Below are 24,898 nucleotides of genomic sequence, written 5' to 3'. Positions count from 1 at the left end.
GGCTGCAGGCACTGATTACAATAAAGGCCCTGGCAATATCCCAACTGTGGTGTTGAAGAATTCTATTCCAAAGCTAGCCATGTCCCCAGCCAAGCTGTTCCAGTATAGCTACTTAACAAAGTGGACATTTTCCCAGGTATGTCCTGTTTATGAAATGCAGGACAAATCTAATTTAGCCAGTTATCGCTCCATCAGTCTTTTCTCAATCATTATCCAAGTAATGGGAGGTCTCATTGACAGTGCTATCCAGTGGCAGTTCCTCAGTAATTCACTGATGCTCAGTTTCGGTTTGGGAAGGACTACTCGATTCCAGATCTCATGATAGACTTGATCCAAGTATGGACAAAGAGCTGAATTTTAGAGGTGAGGTGAGAGTGATTGCCCTTGATACCAAGGTCCTATTTGACAAAGTGAAACACCAAGGAGCCCCAGTAAAATTGAAATCATTGAGAATGGAGAAACTCTCCACTGGTTAGAGTCATTCCTAACACATCCCGACATTGCAGAAGGAGGCCATTTGGCCCATCACGTCCACACCAACTCTGAAAGAGCACCATACCTAGGCCCACTCCCTCACTCTATCCCTGCCAACTCCATTACCCCACCTAACCTTTGGACACTAACAGGCAATTTAGCATGATCAATCCACGCAGACATGGGGAGAACGTGCAAACTCCACACAGACCAGTCACCCAAGGTTGGAATTGACCTGGGTCTCTGGCGCCGTGAGGCAGCAGTGCTAACAACTGGAAAGAGGCTGTGGCCGTGGTCATCCCCAGGTCATCACTGCAGGAGTGGGCAGTGTTCAAGGCCCAACCGTTTTCATTGCTTTATTAATGACCTTTGCTAGATGAAAAGGTCAGAAATTCGATTGATCACTGGTGATTGCAAATTGTTTGGCCCCATTTGTAAGTCCTCAGATACTGAAGCAGTTTGAGCTGGCACTCAGAAAAATCTGGACAGCACACAGATTCTACGCCTTCTGACCCTATATCGCTTCTTGCGAGCGATGTAATTAAATTTTTTGCTAATAGGCAATCCCGCCCCTCTGCCCATCTGCCTCTGCTTTCAATAGGACACATATCCTTGAATACTTAGATCCCACTCCTGATCCCCTTGCAGCCAGGTGTCTGTGATACCCACAAAATTGTACCTACCAATTTCAATGTGCACAGCAAGCTACCTTGTTTTGTATTCTGCATGCATCTAGGTACAATACTCTCAGTCCTGCGTTGACCGCCCTCCACCTTCTCATAGTTGTCCCCTTATCTTCGGAGCATGAAGCTAGATTTCTGCTGCTTTCATTATCTATGTTCTATTATTTGTTTTGGTAACTTTACTAATCTCTCCTGAGCACCCCCCCCCCTTTAAAGTCCTCATTAGCAACTTGCACTCCTACCTCTCCTTTAACTTTTAACTTCTAATTTTCCATACAACTGAACACCCCCCATTTATTTAGCATAAAGCCTTGTGACAACACTCTCAAAGCCATGAATTCTACCCACTAGAAGAAAAGGCAAATGGGAACACCACAACTTGCAAGTTCACCTCCAAGTGCCATCTTGTTTACATCATCATTGAGTCAGCAATATGTGGGAAATTGTTAGTTGATTTGATTATAAAGACCTCTGTTAAATTAGCTGCTGGAAACATTCTGTGGCTCCTAATTAATTCAATGTGTTTGAAAGTATTGGTAGGTGCAGCTAAATAGTTCACACGATGACTCGTCAAATTTGAAGAGAAACACAATTGTTGAATCAAAACAGACATGCTGGAAACCCCGTAAAGAAAGATGCTTGCAGATTTTCTTTCAGATTTTAGGCACTTGCATTTTGATTTTCATGATGAAGAAATGTAGATCTTGTAATGTTCGAGTTGGTGTGTTGGTCTTCCATGTAAAATGACGAGTTGTACTATTTCTTGCTGTCTAACATAATCACTCATTGATCAAGTATACATTATACAAGCAATTCCTTGAAAACAACCGGCCATATGACCGTAAGGATTTGAAGCATCTCTAAAGCAAGCTTCCTTCAATCGAGTTCCTCAATTACCATAAATGGAATATTAGAGTAATGTTTTTCAAACTTTTTCCCCAGGACTCACTTTTGCCAGCCACCCAACCTTCGGGACACACGGCATGGTTGCTTACCTTTAATATGAAAGAGGAGCCTGCTTGGTCCTCGCGATCTCATTTGAATCAAGTTCAAAGGAGGGGAGGGCAATGCGCATATCAGGTGCAGACTTCAGCCAGTTCCTTTGTGCTGTCTTCATCCTTTTGAAAACAAAAAATCCAACGACACATGTAGGTGGTTGTCATGAAGGCTATTAGGAACAAAATGGAACTCTCCAGTGCAGTTCTCTTCAGATTCTCTTGTGAGATCCTGTCCAGTAGGCACATAGCCTATTTGAGTCTCTGGCTATCTCTTACTTTTAAGAAAAGGATCTATCTTCACAGTCCTCTTATCAGCAGCTGAAAAATGGAAGCAAATCTGCTTCGTCATTTGGCACCAAAAGCAGGTACATGGAGGGCACTTGACATCAAGTATATATGCTGGGTGCATGACCTGCTCTGTGCTGCTGCTTCTGGCCAGAAGACTGTGCACCGCCTCTTTTTTGCATTTAAAAGAGGCAGCAGCCGTCGTTCTCAATGTAAAAGCCGGTAACGGCAGTTGTGCACTTCTCCCGTATTCAGAACTGCCGTTGGAACGCCATGACTGATCACGCCGTGACCCTCCTGACACCCGCCTGCGGGTCACACCCTGCACTTTGAAAAGCCCTGTTTTAAAGCATAGAGCCATTTGGACTACGTCATTAAATGCAGTTATTTTCGAAATGATTTAGACTTGGAAATCAGAAGTACGCTTTCAAAATATGCCAAAGATGCCTAATTAAGGATATTGTTAATATTGATGAAAAAAGCAATGAAATAGTTCAACAATTAAGAACATGAGAAATAGCGACAGAAATATGCCATATGGCCTGTCAAATCTGCTCTGCTCTTCAATAAGCTGAACTTCTCATATATTTTACCACCCATCCCCATATCTCTTGATTCCCATAGTGCACAGAAGTATATTGATCACTACCTTGAACATTCTCATTGACTCAGTATCCACAACCCCTGGAATAGAAACTTTCTCCTCACCTGAGAGCTAAATGGCCAATCCTTTATTCTGAGATATTGCTATTATTTCCGGACTCTTCAGCAAACGAAACGGCCTCTGAAACAGACAGCAATTGCTTTGTCAAACTCTTCAAGAACCTTTGTCTGTGTAATTTTCATCTTTTCCATGCAGCTGAAGTATTGCTGTCCAGAAGAACCCCAAGAGCCATTTGCTGGTTCAATGCCACTGAAAGAGTTCAGGCTTAAGAAAGTGCACATGCCTAGGGTGTGTGCAGAAGTAGGCAGCAGAAGTGGGTGGCATGGTGGCGCACTGCTGCCTCATGGCACCGAGGACCCGGGTTCGATCCTGGCCCCGGGTTACCGTCTGTGGAGTTTGCATAATCTCCTGTGTCTGCGTGGGTCTCACCCCCACAAGCCAAAGATGTTCAGGGTAGGTGGATTGGCCACACTAAATTGCCCCTTAATTGGGAAAAAATGGAATTGGGTACTTTAAATTTAAAAAAAGTAGGTAGCAACTGTGCTGCAATTAGCAGTTACCAGGCACTCAGGAGAAGTCTTGAGAATCGTAGAATGTACAGTGCAGAAGGAGTCCATGTGGCTCATCGAGTTTGCACCAGCACTTGGAAAGAGCACTCCATCTAAGCCCACGCCTCCAACCCTATCCCCACACCTCTACTCTATCCCCGTAACCCCACCTAACCTTTTTTTTTGGACACTACGGGCAATTTAGCGTAGCCAATCCACCTAACCTGCACATCTTTGGACTGTGGGAGGAAACTGGAGCACCCGCAGGAAACCCACACAGACACGGGGAGAACGTGCAGACTCCGCAGACAGTGACCCAAGCCGGGAATCGAACCTGGGACCCGGGAGCTGTGAAGCAACTGTGTTAACCATTGTTACCGTGCTGAGAAGGTGGCAGGGGTAAGGTCGCTGGTTCCAAACCAGTGAGGATTAGGGCTCAGGAACAGCCCTGGGAGGTACTTGTACCTTGGCGTGGATAAGGAGATTGGAGTACGGTGAAATGCCAGTGCCTGCCCAGTGAAGCCAGCTGGCTATTAAAGATCTGAAATCAGATCTGCCATGATCTAACTGAATGATCTAACTCAAGGAGCCAAGTGGCCTCTTCCGGAACAGGCTCAAGGAGACAAGTGGCCTACTCTTGCTCCTAATTTGTATGTTCTTATGTTTGTAAATGATGCCAGTAATTGGAGTGTAGTCTTGGGAAGCCAGTGAAAATAGTCTCGTGAAAAAAGATTAAACCATCAAGAGTAAGCAGTCGTGGAGGTAGTCCATTTCCTTTAAAGTGTTTAAACCAGAGTTTAGACCTTAAAAGGTGAAGACTGGAAATCCCTTATGAAGGACACAGAATTTTAATGAGATTATGGAACTCACAATGGACACTGATGCCAGGGTGGGTTGCTGAGAAATCCGTAGGATCTGAATGATCGCATGTGCCATTTATTGTGCAGTGTGGTGTGTTTGACCACAGTTTGCCTTTTACTTCACATGTTCCTCATGTTGATTCTATTTATTTTGTTTGTTCAAAACCATGGAATCTTTTTTCTCTTGGTAATTCCCTGGGATCTCAAACTCTGTCTACCTTAAACAAAATATTACAGGTCCCTAACTGGATCACACCAAAATTTGGATGTTGTGGCCTGGGATTATAACACTCTACATTGCTAGAAATACAAAATAATAAGGACACCGAGGGCAATGGACCTTTGGGAACTTTAGTGTATGAAGGTAACAGCAATGTATCCCCTTAACCAATGAAATTTTAAGGATGGCGCGAGAAATCACAAAGCTGCAGGAGGATAAACTGGAGTTTCATTCTGTTTGGATGTTTAAGATCATGAGGGATCTTAACGGGGTCAATGCAGCAAAAATCTTACTGTTGGTGGAAGGTTCAAGAACTTGAGAATACAGATTTAAGGTGATTGACAAAAGAACTACAGGTGACATAAGGAAAAACATTTGGATACAACGGGAGATTATAATCTGGAGCACATGTGTGAAAGGGTGCTGGAGGCAGATTCAGCTTTTGAAAGGGAATTGGATAAGCACCTAAAGGGAAAACATTTGGCTAAAGGGTAAGGGCAGCGTGTGTGATTAGCTAAATTGCTTTTGCTCAGAAGCCAGCATGTGCCCGACCAGCCGAATGATGTCTTTAATGTTGCAACCGCCCAACAATGCTATGAAATCGAATATACAAGTAAATGGCGAGAAAGAAAAATGTGAAAGATAACAAAAAAGTAAGAGAAAAATATCAAGTTGATTTTGTTTTTGAATCTCCAAGAAGAATTATTATATGCAGGAAAGAGATTGAACAGTTTAAATTGTTCCCTTTCTGGAAAGAGGTTGATTGACATTGCATTTACAATTATCATATCGGTAAATGGCACTCTTAATCACCTACCCTAAATTCCTGCGGCAAGTTTAATGAATAATTATTATGCGAATCCAGTAAACTTGGAAAGAACAGCAAGTCTAATGATGCAATACGTTTTTGCAAGGCAAATGGAACGGAGTAAATTAACCGTCGAGTTCAGGAAAGTTGCATTTTTTAGAGTATCTGATTCTTCTGAATTCAGCATTAATTTTTTAAGATTTGACCCAATTTGTTGCAACACATGTGGAATAGTGGTTCCATTCCCAGTACAGATTTAGTTTTAGAGGAAGAAAACAAAACACGCAATGTATAATAAAACCATAGTATCGACACAGTTAAACGTAAGTCAATCCGCAACAAAATAACTCTGTAATAGCACAATTGAATGAATGATTTGACCTTTTAATTGCTGTGAACCGTGGTTATTGCTGTTGCTATGTCCCACAAAATTATCGTAATGGTGGTTTATGTGCTAAATATAGATTGTAGTTTAGTGTGCTGCTGAATTTTTTTTCTTACAAATGATGTTACTCTGCAGATCACTGCAAATTCATTATTGAACATTGCAGCCATTATTTGTCAAAAATCTCCAAGGAATCAATGTTCAGAAAGCACTGGTGAAAAAGAGGAATATTCTTGTGGTCCCTATTTGCGCTGCTACACAAATGGAGATGAAAATAACAGGTAAACTCAGGGTAATATAAGAATCACGAATAAAAGAAGTGCCTCCAGTTGTATTGTGGGGCAGCACGGTAGCACAAGTGGGTAGCACTGTGGCTTCACAGCGCCAGGGTCCCAGGTTCGATTCCCCATTGGGTCACTGTCTGTGCGGAGTCTGCATGTTCTCCCCGTGTCTGGGAGGGTTTCCTCCGGGTGCTCCGGTTTCCTCCCACAGTCCAAAGACGTGCAGGATAGGTGGATTGGCCATGCTAAATTGCCCTTAGTGTCCAAAAAGGTTAGGAGGGGTTATTTTGGGTTACGGAGATAGGATGGAAGAGAGGGCTTAAGTGGGTTGGTGCAGACTCGATGGGCTGAATGGCCTCCTTCTGCACTGCATGTTCTCTGTTCTTATAAATAATCATTTTGAAGATGAAGTAGTTCAGAGCAATTCATGAGTGCTTGGGAATTTGGAAGTTTCACGAGTAATAACATAATAAATATCAGAGAAACTGTGCCTCGGAGGCAGTTGAAGACAATAATATATGCTGCTGAGATTCAAACTTATACTCAAAAGGTGAAAACCTGCACTTCTGTCTTGTGTCATGGCGTCAACAATGCTGCTGCCTGAAAACAAATGGCAGATAAATTTAATGCTGAGAAGTGTGAAGTGATTTATTTAGGTATAAAATATGTAAGCAACCATATCAAATAAAGAGTACAATTCTAAAGGGGGTGCAGGAACAGTGAGACTTGGGTGTCCATGTAGTTGATACAGACCATCTGGCGTCATAAAAGCCGAAACTTCCTTGGGCCCTGTCTGATAAAGGTACTTGCCAATATCTTGCAAGTAAGTCAAGTTTGGGAATAACATGTCCCACCTTTTCAACACGGTCTTCCAAACAAGGAATAGGGTAAGAATCTGACTTCTTCGAAACGAGGAATAGGGTAAGAGTCTTTCTTCGTAACCGTATTGACCTCTCTGTAGTCCACATACAATCGTTGTGTTCCATCCAATTTTGGTACCATGACAATCGGTGAACTTCAGTCGCTGCAACTCATTTTGCTGATATCATCCTTAAGCATGTTGAAGATTTCCTTTTGTACCTGTGCTAGCTTTAGTGCATTGAATGTTTATGGGTGTTATTTAATGGGAATAGCATTTCCTATATCTATATCATGCATAATTCTTTTTGTACTTCCTAATTTATTCCCATATACAGCTCTATGTGACTGTAATAACTCTTTAGGACATTTTGAATTTCCTCCGGAAGGTCAAATTGAGAATTGTCTGGATTTATCTCTTCTCCCTGATTTGCAAAGACTCCCTGAGTTAAAAAGATTCCCTGGAAATGTAACTCTCCCTGTGTTGCATTTCCTCATTCTTTCCTTCTCTAGCAAAACACCTTTTGAGCATATTAACACTTCTGCTTGGAGTTCTGATCAAATCATTCACCTCGCTCAATTTTCTTTCCATTTGCTAAGGCCCACTAAATCTTATCTTTAATGGTTCACCTACCATTGGTCACAATACTGGTACTTTTGCCCCACTAATAAAACTACTAATTTTTGATTTCTTATCCGCCTCTTTTTTCATCACGTGACAATTTTAAATGTTTCCCAGCCAACTCACCAACACTAGATAATCTCTCCCTAAAGTTTGACACGTAGTCCGACAATGTAGTCTCCGACCACTGATTTACCAATTTCTCTTAGATCAGTTTAAGTAGTCCTCTCACCTCATGACCAAATATCAGTTCGAATGGACTGAATTTAATTTATTCATTAAATGCATCCCTAATTGCAAATAGTGCAAATGGAATTCCTTTATCCAAATCTTCTGGATAATTCTGACTATAGGCCCTTGCATGGTCTTTAGAGTTTGATGACATCTTTCTTTTTTTAAAAATACGTTTATTCAAAATTTTTCCAATAAATTTTTACAAAACACTCCAGAAAGGAAAAAAAATATACAAAAGAGAAATAAAAAGGGCATTACACCAACACACAAAGCAACTTAATCCTCTAACCATTCAACTATCTAACAAACTAAGAACAGAAATGGGGCAAGCACCCCTTACATAAACCAAAACAAGAACACCCCCCCCCCCCCGGTTGCTACTGCCATTGACCCCCACTTAACGTTCCGCGAGAAAGTAAAGGAACGGTTGCCACCGCCTGGAGAACCCCTACACTGACCCTCTCAAGGCAAACTTTATCCTCTCCAACCTGAGAAACCCCACCATGTCATTGATCCAAACCTCCACGCTTGGGGGCTTCGCGTCCCTCCACATTAGGAAGATCCTTCTCCGGGCTACCAAAGAGGCAAAGGCCAGAACTTCGGCTCCTGCACTCCCGGCTCGTTTGACACCCCAAATATTGCTATCCCCCAGTTCGGTTTTACCCGAGTATCCAAGACCTTGGACATAGCCCTTGCGAAGCCCCTGCAAAACCCCTCAAGCGCCGGACACGCCCAGAACACCTCACGCACCTGTCCTCTACCCCAAAAAACTTACACATCCTCGCCCCTGTCATCTGCGCCCTGTGCACCACTTTAAACTGAATCAGGCTGAGCCTGGCACAAGACGAGGAGGAATTAATCCTGCCCAGGGCGTCAGCCCACAGGCCCGCATCCAGCTCCTCACCCAGCTCCTCCTCCCACTTGCCCTTCAGCTCCTCCACCGAGGCCTCCTCCGCCTCCTGCAGCTCCTGGTAAATCTTCCGAGACCTTACCCTCTCCGACCTACACACCCAAAATCACCCTGTCCTGTATCCTCCGGCCAGGCAGCAGTGGAAATTCCCCTACCTGTCTGCCGACAAACGCCTTGACCTGCATATACCTGAAGGCATTTCCCGGGGGTAACCCAAATTTCTCCTCCAGCGCCCTCAGGCTGGCAAAAGTCCCGTCAATGAATAGGTCCCCCAACCTTTTAATTCCCGCCTGATGCCAACATAGAAATCCGCCATCCATCCTGCCCGGTCCAAACCTATGGTTGTTCCATATCGGGGACCAAAACGAGGCCCCCACCTCCCCCCTGTGCCGTCTCCACTGCCCCCAGATCCTCAGTGTCGCCGCCACCACCGGGCTCGTGGTGTACCGCGTCGGCGGTAACTGAAACGGTGCTGTCACCAGTGCCCCCAGGCTAGTACCCACACATGACGCCACCTCCAGTCTTTTCCATACCGCCCCCTCTCCCTCAATTACCCATTTCCGAATCATTGCCACATTAGCTGCCCAGTAATAGCTACACAGATTTGACAGTGCTAGCCCTCACTCGCTTGAAAAAGGCCTTCGGGATGAGAATAGGCAGGCACTGGAACACGAACAAGAACCGTCATCTTAACGGACTGCACCCTACCCGCCAGGGAGAGTGGCAACACGTCCCATCTCCTAAAGTCCTCCTCCATCTGGTCTACCAACCGCACCAAGTTGAGCTTATGCAGGACCCCCCAACTCCTGGCCACCTGGATACCCAAATACCGGAAACTCGTCTCCACCCTGCATATAACGAGACCCGATGCTCCTCCCCTCCCCGGACCAACCCCCTCCAGTTTCTAGACTCCCTTAGTGCCATAGCCAGCGGCTCAATTGCCAGGGCAAACAACAGGGTGGACAGGGGGCACACCTGCCTCGTCCCACGGTACAACCTGAAGTACTCTGACCTCAGCCGATTCGTTGATACGCTCGCCACCGCGGCCTGGTATAACAATTTGACCCATCCTATGAACCCCTCCCCAAACCCAAACCTGCCCAGCAGTTCCCACAGGCACGCCCACTCCACCCGATCAAAGACCTTCTCTGTGTCCATTGCCGCCACCACTCTTCCCGCCCCCCCCCCCCCCCCCCCCCCCCCCCCCCCCCTCCCTCCTCTGAGGGCATCATGATCACATTCAGGAGCCTCCGCACGTTTGCATTCAACTGCCTGCCCTTCACAAACCCCGTCTGATCTTCATGTATCACTCCCGGGACACAATCCTCAATCCTATTGGCCAGAACCTTAGCCAACAACTTGGCATCCGCATTCAGGAGTGGAATCGGCCTATACGAGCCACACTGCAGCGGGTCCTTGTCCTGCTGGAGGATAAGCGAGATCAGCGCCCGAGACATCGTCGGGGGAAGAATTCCTTCCTCCTTCGCCTCGTTGAAGGTTCTCGCCAACAACGGACCCAACAATTCCACAAACTTCCTATAGAACTCGACTGGGAACCCATCCAGCCCTGGGGCCTTGCTCGCCTGCATACTCCCCAACCCCTTAACCAGCTCCTCCATCCTGATCGGGGCCCCCAAACCTTCAACCTGTCCCTCCTCCACCCTCGGGAACCTCAATTGTTTCAGGAACTGCCGCACCCCCTCCCCGAGGGTTCTGACTTGTACAGGGTCCCGTAGAAATCACTGAAGACCTCATTTATTTTGGCCAGACTCCGCACCATGTTCCCCCCTCTATCCCTGATTCCTCCAATTTCTCTCGCCGCCTACCCCCTACATAGCTGATGCGCCAGCATCCGGCTCGCCTTCTCCCCATACTCGTACGCTGTCACCTGCACCTTCCTCCATTGGGTCTCGGCTTTCCCCGTAGTCAGAAAATCAAACTCCGTTTGGAGGCTCCGGTGCTCCTTCAGGGGAATCCGCGTATCTCCTATCCACCCTCAGTATCTCCCCCACCAATCGCTCCCTCTCCATCCTCTCCCTCTTCTCCCTGTGAGCCTTGATTGAGATTAACTTTCCCCTGACCAACGCCTCCCAAACCACACAGACCGGTACCTCCCCATTATCTTTGGCCTCTATGTACCTTTGAATACACCATCTGACCCGCCCACAGACCTCCTCGTCCGCCAGCAGTCCCACATCAATGCGCCACAGCGGGTGCTGGCCCCTCTCCTCCCCAACTCCAGCTCCACCCAGTGCGGGGCATGGTCCGAAATCGCTATGGTCGAGTACTCCGTCCCCTCCACTCTTGGGATCAACGCCCTAGTCACCACAAAGAAGTCTATCCGTGAATAGGCCTTGTGCACATGGGAAAGGAAGGAGAACTCTCTAGCCACTGGCCTGGCAAACCTCCACGGATCCACTTTCTCTCTTCTCTCTCTCTCTCTCTCTCTCTCTCTCTCTCTCTCTCTCTCTCTCTCTCTCTCTCTCTCTCTCTCTCTCTCTCTCTCTCCGCCCCCCCCCGGTTATCAGATTCCCCGCCTCTAGATCCGGGATCTGGCTCAGCATGCGCTTCATGAACCCTGCATCGTCCCAGTTCGGGGCATATACATTTATACATTCACCAGCACCACCCAGGTCCCCTGTAGTCTACCACTCACCATCACATATCGGCCCCTATTATCAGCCACAATACACGTCGCCTCGAACGTCACCCGCTTGCTCACCAGGATTGCAACCCCCCTATTCTTCGCATCCAGCCCAGAGTGAAAGACCTGCCCCACCCATCCCTTCCTCAGCCTGATCTGATCCGCCACCTTCAGGTGCGTCTCCTGCAACATAGCGACATCTGCCTTCAGTCCCCTTAAATGTGTGAATACCCGGGCCCTCTTGACCGGCCCATTCTGGCCTCTCACATTCCACGTGATCAGCCGGATCGGGGGACCCCCCCCAACTAGCCATCTCCTTTCTTAGGCCAGCCACGTGCCCACGTCTCCCGCACTCTCCAACCCCCCAGGCGGGGACTCCCCGCCCCGACTCTCCCTCTTACCTCCAGCTCCCCCCCTCAGTCAGTACAGCAGCAACCCAGTTCTCCTCCCACCTCGAAGTCCCCCCCCTTCCCCCTAGGAGCCAGTGCGGGCTCCCATCCAGTACCGCCTCCTGCGTCGGACCACCCCCCTCCCCTTTTTGCGCGGGAAAAAACACCCGCGTTTTCTGCCTGGGCCAGCCCCGCCCCCTGTGGCGCCGCTCCTTTCTCCTGCAGCTTCTCCCCAATTCCCAACGGCCCAGGGCCTCCGGCCCCCCCATCCCCCCTTCAAGCGCGGGGAACAGCCCCTCCAAACCGACACACATGCCCCGAAAACACACACATCAAATCAAATCGCCCCTTCCCACTCCCCAGCATCCCCACAACCTGCACCAAACCATTAATTCGAGTCCAGCTTTTCATTTTGGATAAAGGTCCACGCCTCATTTGGCGTATCAAAATAATGGTGTCGGCCCTGAAATGTGACGCACAGCTGCGCTGGCTGCAGCAGCCCAAATTTCACCCCCTTTCGATGTAGAACCGCCTTGGTCCAGTTGAATCCTGCCCTCTTCTTGGCCAGCTGGCACTCCAGTCCTGGTAGATGCGGATTTCAGTGTTCTCCCACCTGCTGCTCCACTCCTCCTTCGCCCACCTCAGGACACACTCCCTGTCAGTAAAATGGTGAAACCGCACCACCACAGCCCTCGGCGGTTCATTCGCCCTCGGCCTCCTTGCTAGGACTCTGTGAGCCCCATCCAGCTCCAGGGGCCTCGGGAAGGCTCCAGTATCGTGGCTACATACGCCCCGACATCCGACCCCTCCACGCCTTCAGGGAGGCCCAGAATCCGCAGATTCTTCCTCCTCGACCTGTTCTCCAGGTCCTCGAACTTCTGCCACTTTTTGTGCAGCGCCTCGTGCGCCTCCATTCTCACCGCCAGGCCCAGGATCTCATCCTCGTCATCAGAGGCTTTCTGCTGCACCACTTTAATCGCCATCCTCTGCGCCCTCTGGGTCTCCACGAACTCGCGATCGACGCCTTCATAGGGGCCAACATCTCCGCCTTCAACTCCGCAAAGCAGCTTTTCAAAAATTCCTGCTGCTCCCGAGACCACTGAGCCCACGCTGCCTGGTCTCCACCCGCCGCCATCTTGCTTTTCCGCCCTCGCTCTCCTCTCTTTTCCAGTGCCGCTTTTATGACCACTCCGCTCCTGGTCCACTCCATACAGTGCTGGGAGAACCTCACTGCTACCTTCCCACACCGGGAATCGCTGTCCAAGTGCCGCTGGGGCTCCTTAAAAGGGCCCAAAAGTCCGTTCATGGCGGGGGCTGCCGAACATGCGACCTACCCAGGCATAGCCGCAAACGGAAGTCCTGATGACATCTTTCTAATGCTCCTTGTTAAATTGCTTTATTCCTAATCTATCCATAATTTCCTTGAATAATTTTGACATAAAATTTGATCCCTGATCTAATTGAATTTCTTTTGGTAGTCCTATCTACCAACTTTGTTTGAAATGGTCTTTGTCCAGTTCAGTTGTTTAGCCGCTTTCTCAAACAAGATGAAAAAAGCTTCCACATCTTTCTCATCAAATCTTGGCAATGCTTGAATATATTTAAACGTATCCCTACTGAACATTTGACTAGGATGTATTTCTTCTTCCTTTAGACCTTCCTCAGCTTCTGGCTTTAACTCCAATTTACTAAGTTGATGTTCTGATTGCAAAATGTTTCAGAAGTTCAAATTCGCTCTCTCTTTCCTTACCCCTTTCTTCCTTTGCTAATCTTTCCATTTCTGCCTCAGTCTTCCTCCTTTTCGGGATTTGAACCTGGAATCTCCCACAAAATTGTGGAGCACAACCCCCAAAGCGGGAATCATACCCGTATACCAAGGAGCCGGTAGTCTTCCTCCTTTTCATTGCCTTTTGAAAAGCCCTCTCTTTTTCCGTTCATTCTGCCATTGCCGATCTCTCCTTGTCCTTTTCTTCTGCCATAGCCAATCTCTCCTTTTCCTTCGCTTCCCTTTCCGATTTCTTCACTTCTATTTGTAATTAAATTCTAGATAATTCTCATGACTCGGACTGTGTCTCTGGCAAATTTAAGTATTGAGCGATAGCATGTATTATCTCTGCTTTCCTCAACACTTTAGATAAGGTGAACTGCAGCTTCTCCGCCAAACCTCAAAGCTTTGCCATAGTCTCCCTTTGTAAACCCTCCCGAGTCATTGCTTCCATACCCAGGAAGATATTTGCAACTGAAGGAGCCATCTCCAGTCTCTCCCTATTTAAATTTCAGAACCCGAATGATTGCTCCACACACACTCTCTGCCTTTAGGTTCTATACCCCCAAGCCAAACAATACTTAAGATCCCAGACAAGACCCCGATTTTATTACAATCCCAGTCAGATCCCAACAGTGACGAGCATACTGGATTGGAACCCCAATATATTAGTTTATTTATAAGACTTGCCGAAAGAATGATTTACTCCAGGAGTGATTGCATGAAGAAATAGGGATTTAGTATTTTTAAAACAAAACTTTATTATCAATTCAATATTAAACTCTTTAACTTCACACTCAAAAAGAACAGCTTACAATTATCCCTTAAATACTACTACTTAATTCCTCATTAAACAACAAGAAAAGAAACATAACATTCTCAATCCATCTTAAAATCAGTATGACATAGAGTAATACTTGCTTTACAAAACAAATTTGGCTCATGTTAGAACCCCTTCAGACTCTGGCTGAATGTCTTCGAAGAGCTGGTTCATCTGTCATGTTTCAGCTTCTTCCTTGTCCTCAGACAAGACTGCTCCGCTTACTATTACTATTTTTATCGCTATCCTATTGCGAGAGAATTGTTCAATCAGTGTCAGACTTCCACCCACCTCCAAAGCTTTCTCCAACAGTGTCTCTGTATTGCTTAGCTCCACCCAGCAATGACCTCATCTCCCCAAGCTGAAAAATAGAAAAAGCTCTGTAGGCTGCAAGCACATTAACTCTTCAGGGATTTTACCCAGTCAAAGCACAGTGCATTCGCCCAGACTGAAAAACACTTTCTCTGGCCAATTTCACCCTCTGGCTGCTAAAAGCTCCCAGGTCTTGCATAACAGAATCATTTTTAAAAACATGACCACTGCAGTCAAACAGATTATGACCCCAGGCTTTGAACCCTTATCTTATCCCAATATTTTGAATCCAACATTCCTAAAGTCCTCCATTCTTCTCATGGAACTATTCCCAAATATAGTGAATTTTGGAGAACTGTGTATGTCTCCTTATTTCTGGATGGATCTGAATGCATTGGAAGCAGTTCAAAGGAGATTTACTAAACTAATATCTGAATTGGGAGGGGTATCTCATGAGGAAAGGCTGGGCAGGCTAGGCTTGTATCTCCTGGTGCTTATAAAAGTAAGAGGTGACTTGATTGAAACATACAAGATCCTGATGTGTCTTGGCAGCGTTAATGTGGAGAGGATATTTCCTCTTGCCGGAGAATTTAGTGCTGGGGGCACTGTTTAAAAATAAGGGGTAGACCGGGATGTAGCACAGTGGTTAGCACTGTTGCTTCACAGCACCAGAGTCGATTCCCGGCTTGGGTCACTGTCTGTGTGGTGTCTGCACGTTCGCCCTGTGTCTGCGTGGGTTTCCTCCCACGGGTCCCGAAAGATGTCCAAATTACCTGTTAGGTCATTTGGACATTCTGAATACTCCTTCAGTGTACCTGAACAGGCACCGGATTGTGGCGACCAGGGGATTTTCACAGTAACTTCATTGCTGTGTTTATGTAAGCCACTGTTCAAAATAAGGTTGTCGAGAGTAGCTGGAAATGTGGATTTGAGGGTACAATCAGATCAGCCAAAATCTTATTGAATTCGTATGCACAGATGTATGTGTAATGCAAACCTTTCTTTTGCAAGTTGTTTGCTCTGCTGTTGGTAACACGGGAGTACTCTGATTTATTTCTAAGCGTTGATTTAATATAGTCATTAAATTATTCTACAATTAAAACGTAAGATTTAAATAACCATTTAATTTATTAAGCGCTAATCTGTTTTACCAACAACTAAAAAACATCATAAGTCAAAGATCATAAGAAATAGGCATGATGTGGCGATGCCGGCGTTGGACTGGGGTGAGCACAGTAAGAAGTCTTACAACACCAGGTTAAAGTCCAACAGGTTTGTTTCGAATCACTAGCTTTCGGAGCACTGCTCCTTCCTCAGCTGAATGAAGAGGTGGGTTCCAGAAACATATAGAGACAAAGTCAAAGGTGCAATTCGATACTTTGAATGCAAGTTTGCAAGTAACTAAGTCTACAGGTCCAGACGGAGCAACTGGAGAGAGGGATAATCACAGGTTAAAGAAGTGTGAATTGTCTCAAGCCAGGACAGTTGGTAGGATTTCGCAAGCCCAGGCCAGATGCTGGGGTGGTTGAAAGTAATGCAACATGAATCCAAGGTTGAGGCCGTACTCGTGTGCAGAACTTGGCTATAAGTTTCTGCTCGCCGATTCTGCATTGTCACGCGTCCTGAAGGCCGCCTTGGAGAACGCTTACCCGAAGATCAGAGGCTGACTGCCCTTGACTGCTGAAGTGTTCCCCGACTGGAAGGGAACATTCCTGCCTGGCGATTGTCGCAGCGTCTGCATGGTCTCGCCAATGTACCACGCTTCGGGACATCCTTTCTTGCAGCGAATGATATAGAGAACGTTGGCCGAGTCGCACAAGTATTTACCACGTTCTCACGTGTAATGGTGGTACTTGTGTCGATGATCTGGCACGTCTTGCAGAGATAACCATGGCAGGGTTGTGTGGTGTTGTGGTCGCTGTTCTGAAGGCTGGGTAGTCTGCAAACAATAGTTTGTTTGAGGTTGCGCGGTTGTTTGTAGGCAACGTGTTGAAAGCTGCGAAGAAGATGTCGTAGTTTCTCCGCTCTGGGGAAGTACTGGACGACGAAGGGTACTCTGTCGGTTGTGTCCCATGTTTGTCTTCTGAGGAGGTCGATGCGTTTTTTTGCTGTGGCGCGTTGGAACTGTTGGTCGATGAGTTGAGTGCCATATCCCATTCGTACGAGGGCATCTTTCAGCGTCTGTAGATGTCTGTTACACTCCTCCTCATCTGACCAGATCCTGTGTATACGAAGGGCTTGTCCATAGGGGATGGCTTCTTTAATATGTTGAGGGTGGAAGCTGGAGAAGTGGAGCATCGTGAGGTTATCCATGGGCTTGCGGTAAAGCGAAGTGCTGAGGTGAAATAGGAGCAGGCCACTCTGCCCCTGTAATATGATACTTCACACAAATATTTTATTTTCAACCAAAGTAGTCAGAAGTATGCATTTTCATCATCAAATTTTCCTTCTGAAATCTCTAAACCACAAAGGAATCCATGACATTCCAATATTATTGAATGTAATGGCTATTCCGCGGCTTAATGAGAGGAACTAGGGGATCATTTAATTACATCAGCAAGATATCACTAAGCCTTGTCAGTGTTTGATCAGTTCAATTGGCCCTCATGTAGTTATCAACAGAGAAGGAACTGTGATAGGTATCAGTAAGCATCTCAGTTACCATAAGCTGACAAACATTGGCTATTAGCTGTGCCACTTCTGCTATGCCTGCTGTGGCATATTCTAAACAAAAATGCAGGAAAATAGAGATCAAGTTATTACTGGTGATTAGCAGCTAAATTTATGGTGTGGATTGTCCATATCGCTGCAAGGAAATTTGAGGGAAACATCACCACTACTTGCGACTGCTCCCTGGATTGTTCTTTCCCGTACGTTTTTCCTCCCAATCTGCGGTGGACATGTCATATTTCCTGAGGTTTTCCTTCAAGGACTCCTTGCATCTTAATCTCGGTTTACCTTGCAGGTGGTGTCCAAGTTTAAATTATGAATACGGCCTGAGAAATGTTATCATCAGTCTGACACGTGTCCACTCCATCTGATCTGGGCTTTGATAATGAACACTTCAATTCCGCTCTTTGAAGTACCTCAGTGTTGGGCACTTTTTCCTCCCATTTGATGACGAGGACGCATTTCATTTGGAATCTGTCCAACCACTTAATATACCTCGAGGAGGTAGTCCATGTCTCACAGGCATATAGGGTAGATGTTACCACAGCTTGTACACAACAAGTTTGTTGTAAGTTTGATACTTTGTTTCCTCCATCGTCTCTTGGGTAAACGGCAAATGCTGAGCTTGTCCTGAGAATTATATTTACCATCCCGCTGTCAATGCAGATATTTCTGGGCCGGGATTCTCCAATCCCGCAGCCAAGTTCTGACGCCGGCGTGAAAAGCGGCGCCAACCACTCCGGCATCAACGGTCCCCGATAATCCGGTATGTTCCCCTTCCTAGGGGGCTATGTCGGCATCGGGAGTGGTCCCCGCAGATCCAGCCGGCGCGGAACGGGCGGCACGAGTTTGTGCATGCGCGCTACTGCCGGCCTGATTCCGTGCATGCGTGGAACGACCGATGCGATTCCGCGCATGCGCGTGGGTTCCCGTCTCCGTGCCGCCCCCCGGGAAATATGGTGGAGCCCTAGAGGGGCCCGACACGGAGGCACATAGGTCCCCACGGAACCTGCCCACCCGCCGATCGGTAGGCCCCTCTGCCCCCTCCAGGACGGGCCCCGGAGACACACGTTCCGAGTCCCGCCATGTGGGACCTGATTAACCCATGCCGGCGGGACTCGGCCGAACTCGGCGGTCACTCGGCCCGTCGGGGCCCAGAGAATCGCCGGGGGGCCGCTTTCAACGGCCGTTGACTGGCGCGGCAGCGATCCCGCAAGCACCAGAGAATCGGTAAGCTGGTGGCGGGGCACGATTCTTGCGTCCCCCTGGGGATTCTCCGACCCGGTGCGGGGTCGGAGAATCCCGGCCCTGGAGTTTGTGTTTCAGGGATAGTTGAAGTTATCTACAGCCTCCAAGGTCGTGTCATTGATAGTTATAGTAGGTGCAATGCAGTCGGAATTTAGTGGTGGTCATTGGAGTGTCTCTTGCCTTCCTTCAGATGATGGTTAGCCCATAGTCACCAATCACTTTTTAAAAAAAAAGTCTGTGATCCTTTAAAGGTCACGCTCACAACGTGACACGAGGGCACAGCCATTAGCAAACAATTGATCTTGGATACCTAAGTTGAGGACTTCACTTGTCTCGGCTTGAAGAGATTGTTCTGTTGTGAATTGGATGTATTGAATGCAAATTGCACCTTATGCATACCTATATAAAATGTACAACACAGGGAGCCATTTGCCCAACCGATCCATTCAGATCTAAGAGGTTATTCATGAAGGCCCCGCCTTCGCATACCTTGCCCCTCACCAGTCAGCACTCTCCCTCAAAGGGTAAAGCAGCCTACGATCATCTGGGACTATGGCGACTTTACCTTACCTTCCGATGCTGGGACTTATCGTTCATATGGCCCTCCACCCAACCATGTTCATCTAACCCTACCAGCATAGCCTTTATTTCCTTTCTCATTCATATGTTTATCAGACTTCCCCTTAAATGCATACATGCTTTTTTCTTCAACTGTTCTGTATGACAGTGGGTTCCACATTCTTAACTAATCTCTGGACAACCTTTTAAAATGCTGGTAGTTTGAGTCATAAAATGCACCCCACTCTTTTCATTCTTTCTTAGGATGTGGGTATTGCTGTCTAGGCTAACATTTATTATCCATCCCTAATTACCCTTGAGAACTTGGTGTTGGTGAGCTGCCGCCTTGAACCTTCAGTCCCTATGCTATAGATATACCCACAGTGCTGTTAAGGAGGGAAGCAAGGATAGTCCTGTACATATTTTCCCTTCAAGTATTTATCCAATTTTTTGTAAGTTAGTGGCCGGGATTCTCCGAAAAAACTTTTCCCCCGCCCTCTTTCAGCGGCGACCACGCGGTTGCGATTGGCAGCAATTCTCCGTTCGCCGGAGAATCGTGGCCCGGCATCGGAGCGGCGTGGTGGGTATTTCCCGCGTCCCCGGGATTCTCCAACCCAGATCGGCTCGGAGAATCCCGTCCTGTCTTTCAGGCAGTGTGTTCCAGATCACAGGAATTAGTGGGTTCTGGCTCTTTTGCCAATGACTTGAAAATTTTGACCTCGAGTTATTGTTCATTCTGGCAGTGAAAGCAGTATTTTAAATTATCAGGTAAAGCTATGAATGAACAATGGTATCCAGAGGACAGGGAGAAATATAAAGGACAGCAAAGAATGACAAGAAATATAACAAAAGCTACAAAAAGGAATACAAAAAGAAACTTGGGAGGAATATCAAATGGCAACCTCTTGCACTGTAGTGATTCTATGATTTAGTTTTTGCCACTTTACTATCCAGTAAACCTATATTAGGTTAGCAAATTGAGTTCTTTTTAACAAAACATTCATGGATATCTATCTAACTATGTGTTCGAGGTTGACTAAAATAAACTGTTGTTTTCTATTACTTTGAAACTACGTATGTTTAGTGTGATCATGGGAATTCAAATACTATTCTCGGCAATTTAGTTTTATATCTATACATATATATAATTATTTATCAATGATGGCAGCAGCATGAATCTCTTCAGCACTTTGTGTATTTTTTAATAAGTGTAATAATTTGATGGGATTATGATAATTGAGGCAACGAAGATAATCCACGTACAGGAAATTATTATGGTACAGCTTTGGTCAAGGTTCAGGGAAATGCACATTGTAGTGTCACAGGGAGTTCTCACTGCCATCCAGTCAGTTTCAAATTCCTAGGGGAGCACATCTCCAAACATCTGTCTTGGTCCACCCACGTCGACGCTACCACCAAGAAAGCACAACAGCGCCTATACTTCCTCAGGAAACTAAGGAAATTCGGCATGTCCACATTGACTCTTACCAACTTTTACAGATGCACCATAGAAAGCATCCTATCAGGCTGCATCACAGCCTGGTATGGCAACTGCTCGGCCCAGGACCGCAAGAAACTTCAGAGAGTCGTGAACACCGCCCAGTCCATCACACGAACCTGCCTCCCATCCATTGACTCCATCTACACCTCCCGCTGCCTGGGGAAAGCGGGCAGTATAATCAAAGATCCCTCCCACCCGGCTTACTCACTCTTCCAACTTCTTCCATCGGGCAGGAGATACAGAAGTCTGAGAACACGCACGAACAGACTCAAAAACAGCTTCTTCCCCACTGTCACAAGGCTCCTAAATGACCCTCTTATGGACTGATTTCATTAACTCTACACCCTGTATGCTTCATCCGATGCCAGTGCTTATGTAGTTACATTGTATATGTTGTGTTGCCCTATTATGTATTTTCTTTTATTCCCTTTTCTTTTCATGTACTTAATGATTTGTTGAGCTGCTCGCAGAAAAATACTTTTCACTGTACCTCGGTACACGTGACAATAAACAAATCCAATCCAATCCAATCACAGGTGCTAACTGAAATTTACCCATGAAATTTGTTTTTTGCTCACTACACAATGACCATTAATTATTGTCTTATGATTTGAGAGTTCAAATTGAGCCATACTTTCCTCCTAGGTATGGCCATATTGTTGTAAATAGTTCCCAGATGCTTTGTTCAGTTTTGCTTATTCACCAGGGTAAGGAAGGTGTGGATTTTTGTTTTCCCTTGTTTATGTTACGAACACCCCCAGTTTGAACATTTTTTTATTCTGGTGAAATTAGCATTAAAATTCAGTCAATCTTCGGTGCAAGAGAATTCCATCAGCAACAGTTTGGTACATGTGATTTACAGCAAAGGTGGATGGATAATGACGGAATTCCTTTGTTCATGACGTTAGATTACGATCAATTAAGTATTGAAAGGTTTCCTCATGCATTCTGCCAGAAGAATCACATAAACAAACCTAGAAAATAACAAAGGAAAATCTGTTGGCCATTAATAAGTAGAAAATCGATTGACATTGCTGCAAAGTAGAATGCTAATCTGTTTCCAATCTGAGCTGTTCTGGCATGGCAAATGTTAATGTCGAACTGCCCAAACCCCAAAGGGAACCTTGAAACAGCTGCCAAAACAGTTCTGTAATTTGTGTATTATAAGGAAATCTTTCTGATAATTAGGAAGTAAATAGCAGATCAATTGTGATGATTTTATACCAAACTGAAATATTTATTGAAATAAAGAGAATTTTTAAAAACACACTGAAAACACAATAACACCATTGCACAGTTAACAGTACTTTTAAAAGCTTTCTGATTAGATCTTGGCTTAAAGAACTCAGATCTAAACCCCCTTCTGATGACAACAGTCCTTATAGATTTTCTAATTCAGAAATTTCCAGTAACTATACCACACAGTTCCCTTTTGCTCTTGAGGTGCTGTCATGAAGTTACAGTCTTTCTGTCTCTCATCCAATTAAACCAGTCACACACCCACAAGCTTGTTTTCAAGTATATGAGAATGTGACAATGATATCACAAAAGTAAAAAAAACCTCTTGTTTTCCTGAGATAGCTCATACTGTGTTTTATTTAACCATTCTGTTGTTGTCTTTTCCTAGGTGATGGTGTTTGTGCATGCAAGAAATTCAACTGTTCGAACAGCTATGGCTCTTCAAGAGATGGCAAAAAACCAGGGTGATATCATGTACTTTGCGCCAAACCAAAGCGCGGACTACGGCTCTGCTGAAAAACAGGTACGCTGCCAAGAGAACCTTCAATCGAAGAAGCGTTTGCTTGTCCATAAAATTCCTCAGGTCATAATGCTAGCAGCACCTTCCAATATTGACCCAGCCACAGTTTGTAGAATCAATGGATGGGAACCTTATTGGAACCAGTCAGGCAGGTACAGTCACCACTTTGGGTCTATCTGTGTTACCTGCTTTCCCCATTTCCACATAAATGTTGGCCTTCCCTTCTCCTCTGGTATAGATGCTTGCTTGGCCACTGCTAGAGCCCACTTGTAGCTTATTATGTCTCCACTCACTTGATGAAATAATGAAGAGGGTTGATTGAGGTAGTGGAAGTGATGTTGTGCATCTGGACTTTCTGAAGACATTTGATAAATAGTCACATAATAGACTTGTAAACAATATTGAAGCATATGGGATGCAGCAGCAGCATGGATGTGAAACTGGCTACGGTACAGAAAGCAGAGACAAGTGGTCGATGGTTGTTTTTCATTGGCAAGATGTAAGTAACGGTATCCTCCTGCTTCGATATCAGGCAATGGCATGGACTTGGGTATAAAGGGCAGATGACATCAACTTCAAATTAATGATAACAGATTTGAGGACAAAGACTGATGAAATAGTAAATGCATTGCAGGTGAAAATTAATGCAGCAAAGTGTGGTGATGCATTTTGGAAGGAAAAATTATGAGAGGCAATATAAACAAACTATACGATTTTGAAAGGGGTGCAGGAACAGAAGATCCATATTTTCCCATTATCAATTGCAGGTTTCGATTTTACACTTTCTCCTTTTTTTTGCTTTCAGGCAGCAGGCAGCAGTTGTTTATCACTCTGCCATTCACACCTCCTGTAGTCACATCTGCTGCTGCTTTACTTATCCCATTACGACTTCCTTTGGCCTTGCATCATCAACCCTTTTGTCATTTAATCTCTCCAACCTATCACATACCTTTTCCCTTTCATTACTTTCCCTACTTCCTCACCGCACCTCTGGCATTCTGGCAGACTTGTACTTCAGAACTAGTCACCTGCCTAGCCAAGTGTTCCAGTACAGATACAAACAATGACATCTACCCAGCAATGTGCAAATTTGCCCAGGAATGTCCTGTCCACTAACAAAACAGGATAAATCCAACCTGGCAAATTACCTTCTCTTCAGTCTGCTCTCATCATCAGTAAAGTAATGGAAGGGGCAGTCAACAGTGCTATCAAGTGGCACTTAGTCAGCAATAACCTGTTAACAGATGTTCAGTTTGGGCTCTGCCAGGGCCACTCAGCTCCTGACCTCATTACAGCCTTGGGTTAAACATAGACTGAAGAGCTGAACTCCGAGATGAGGTGGGACTTTTACTGCCTTTGGCATCAAGGAAGAGTTTGACCGAGTGTGGCATCAAGGAGCCTAAGCAAAACTGGTGTCAATGGAAATCAGGAGGGAAACTCTCTACTGGTTGGAGGCATGTCTACCACAAAGGAAGATGGTTGTGGTTGTTGGAGGTCAGCCAACTCAACTCAGGACATCACTGCAGGAGTTCCTCAGTGTAATGTCCGAGCTGCTTCATCAATGACCTTCCTTCCATCATAAGATTAGAAGTGAGGATATTCACTGATGTTTGCACATTGTTCAGCATTATTCGCGACTCAGTAGATAATGGAGCAATTCCTGCCTGCATGCAGAAAACCTGGGCAACATTCAGGCTTGGACTGATAATTAGCAAGTAACAATGTGCCACACAAGTACCGGCAATGACCATCTCACCTTGGCATTCAATAGAATTGCTATTGTTGAATCCCCTTGTTGTCTGTAAAATTCAGACAATTCGACCAGTTTATTATTGAAATGTTTTACCCAGGTACCCTTATCTGCAAGATGAACAAAGTACAAATACAAGTAAACAATTCAACCCAAGTTTATTTTCCAGCACAATGAAAGAGTTATTCCCCCCAAGTTATCCCAACTAGAATGTGCCTAAGATTCTTAATGCTCCCCTTGCCGATGAACTGGTCGAGCTGCGAGTCCAATCTTCTGAGTCCCGTCATCTTAGGGGCCTTTGCCTATAAAGGTGGATCTCGCTCGCTGCATCATTCTGTCCACTGGTCTGCCATTGAGTCTTCTCCGCTGCCTCTGTGTCGAGTCTTCGCTGGGGAGGGTCTCTGATGCTTCTGTCTTGTACCCCTCTTGTGCCCTTCCAGAAATTTCTCTGGCCCTCAGCCAATGAGGTCTTTGGGCAGGGTTTGCAACACCCAATTGAGTTGCCGATTGCAACTCTTCAGGACACCAGGAACTGCCGCCAGAGTCCATCCTCGGATGCATTGTCTGCTCGTAACATCCCATATAAAGTGATCTAGATGCCAGAAAGTCAGACTTCATCTGTGTAATCCACAATAATTGATCCATTTGAATG

General features: G+C 45.9%; 1 protein-coding gene across 4 annotated transcripts in view; it reads left to right on the top strand.

Annotated features, from left to right (window-relative positions):
- The window catches only part of ascc3 (activating signal cointegrator 1 complex subunit 3), an 813,859-nt gene that overhangs the window by 309,982 nt on the left and 478,979 nt on the right, over nt 1-24,898 (top strand). For all 4 annotated transcript variants that reach the window (XM_072499844.1, XM_072499840.1, XM_072499842.1 and 1 more), the window contains exon 14: nt 22,365-22,499. In XM_072499844.1, the coding sequence (XP_072355945.1) occupies nt 22,365-22,499 (135 nt within the window). The remainder of the gene's footprint in view (nt 1-22,364; nt 22,500-24,898) is intronic.

This window comes from Scyliorhinus torazame, chromosome 4 (genome assembly GCF_047496885.1).
Source record: "Scyliorhinus torazame isolate Kashiwa2021f chromosome 4, sScyTor2.1, whole genome shotgun sequence".
Lineage (NCBI taxonomy): Eukaryota > Metazoa > Chordata > Chondrichthyes > Carcharhiniformes > Scyliorhinidae > Scyliorhinus > Scyliorhinus torazame.
The sequence above is the reverse complement of the archived record's forward strand: the minus strand, read 5'-3'. Positions and strand labels throughout refer to the sequence as shown.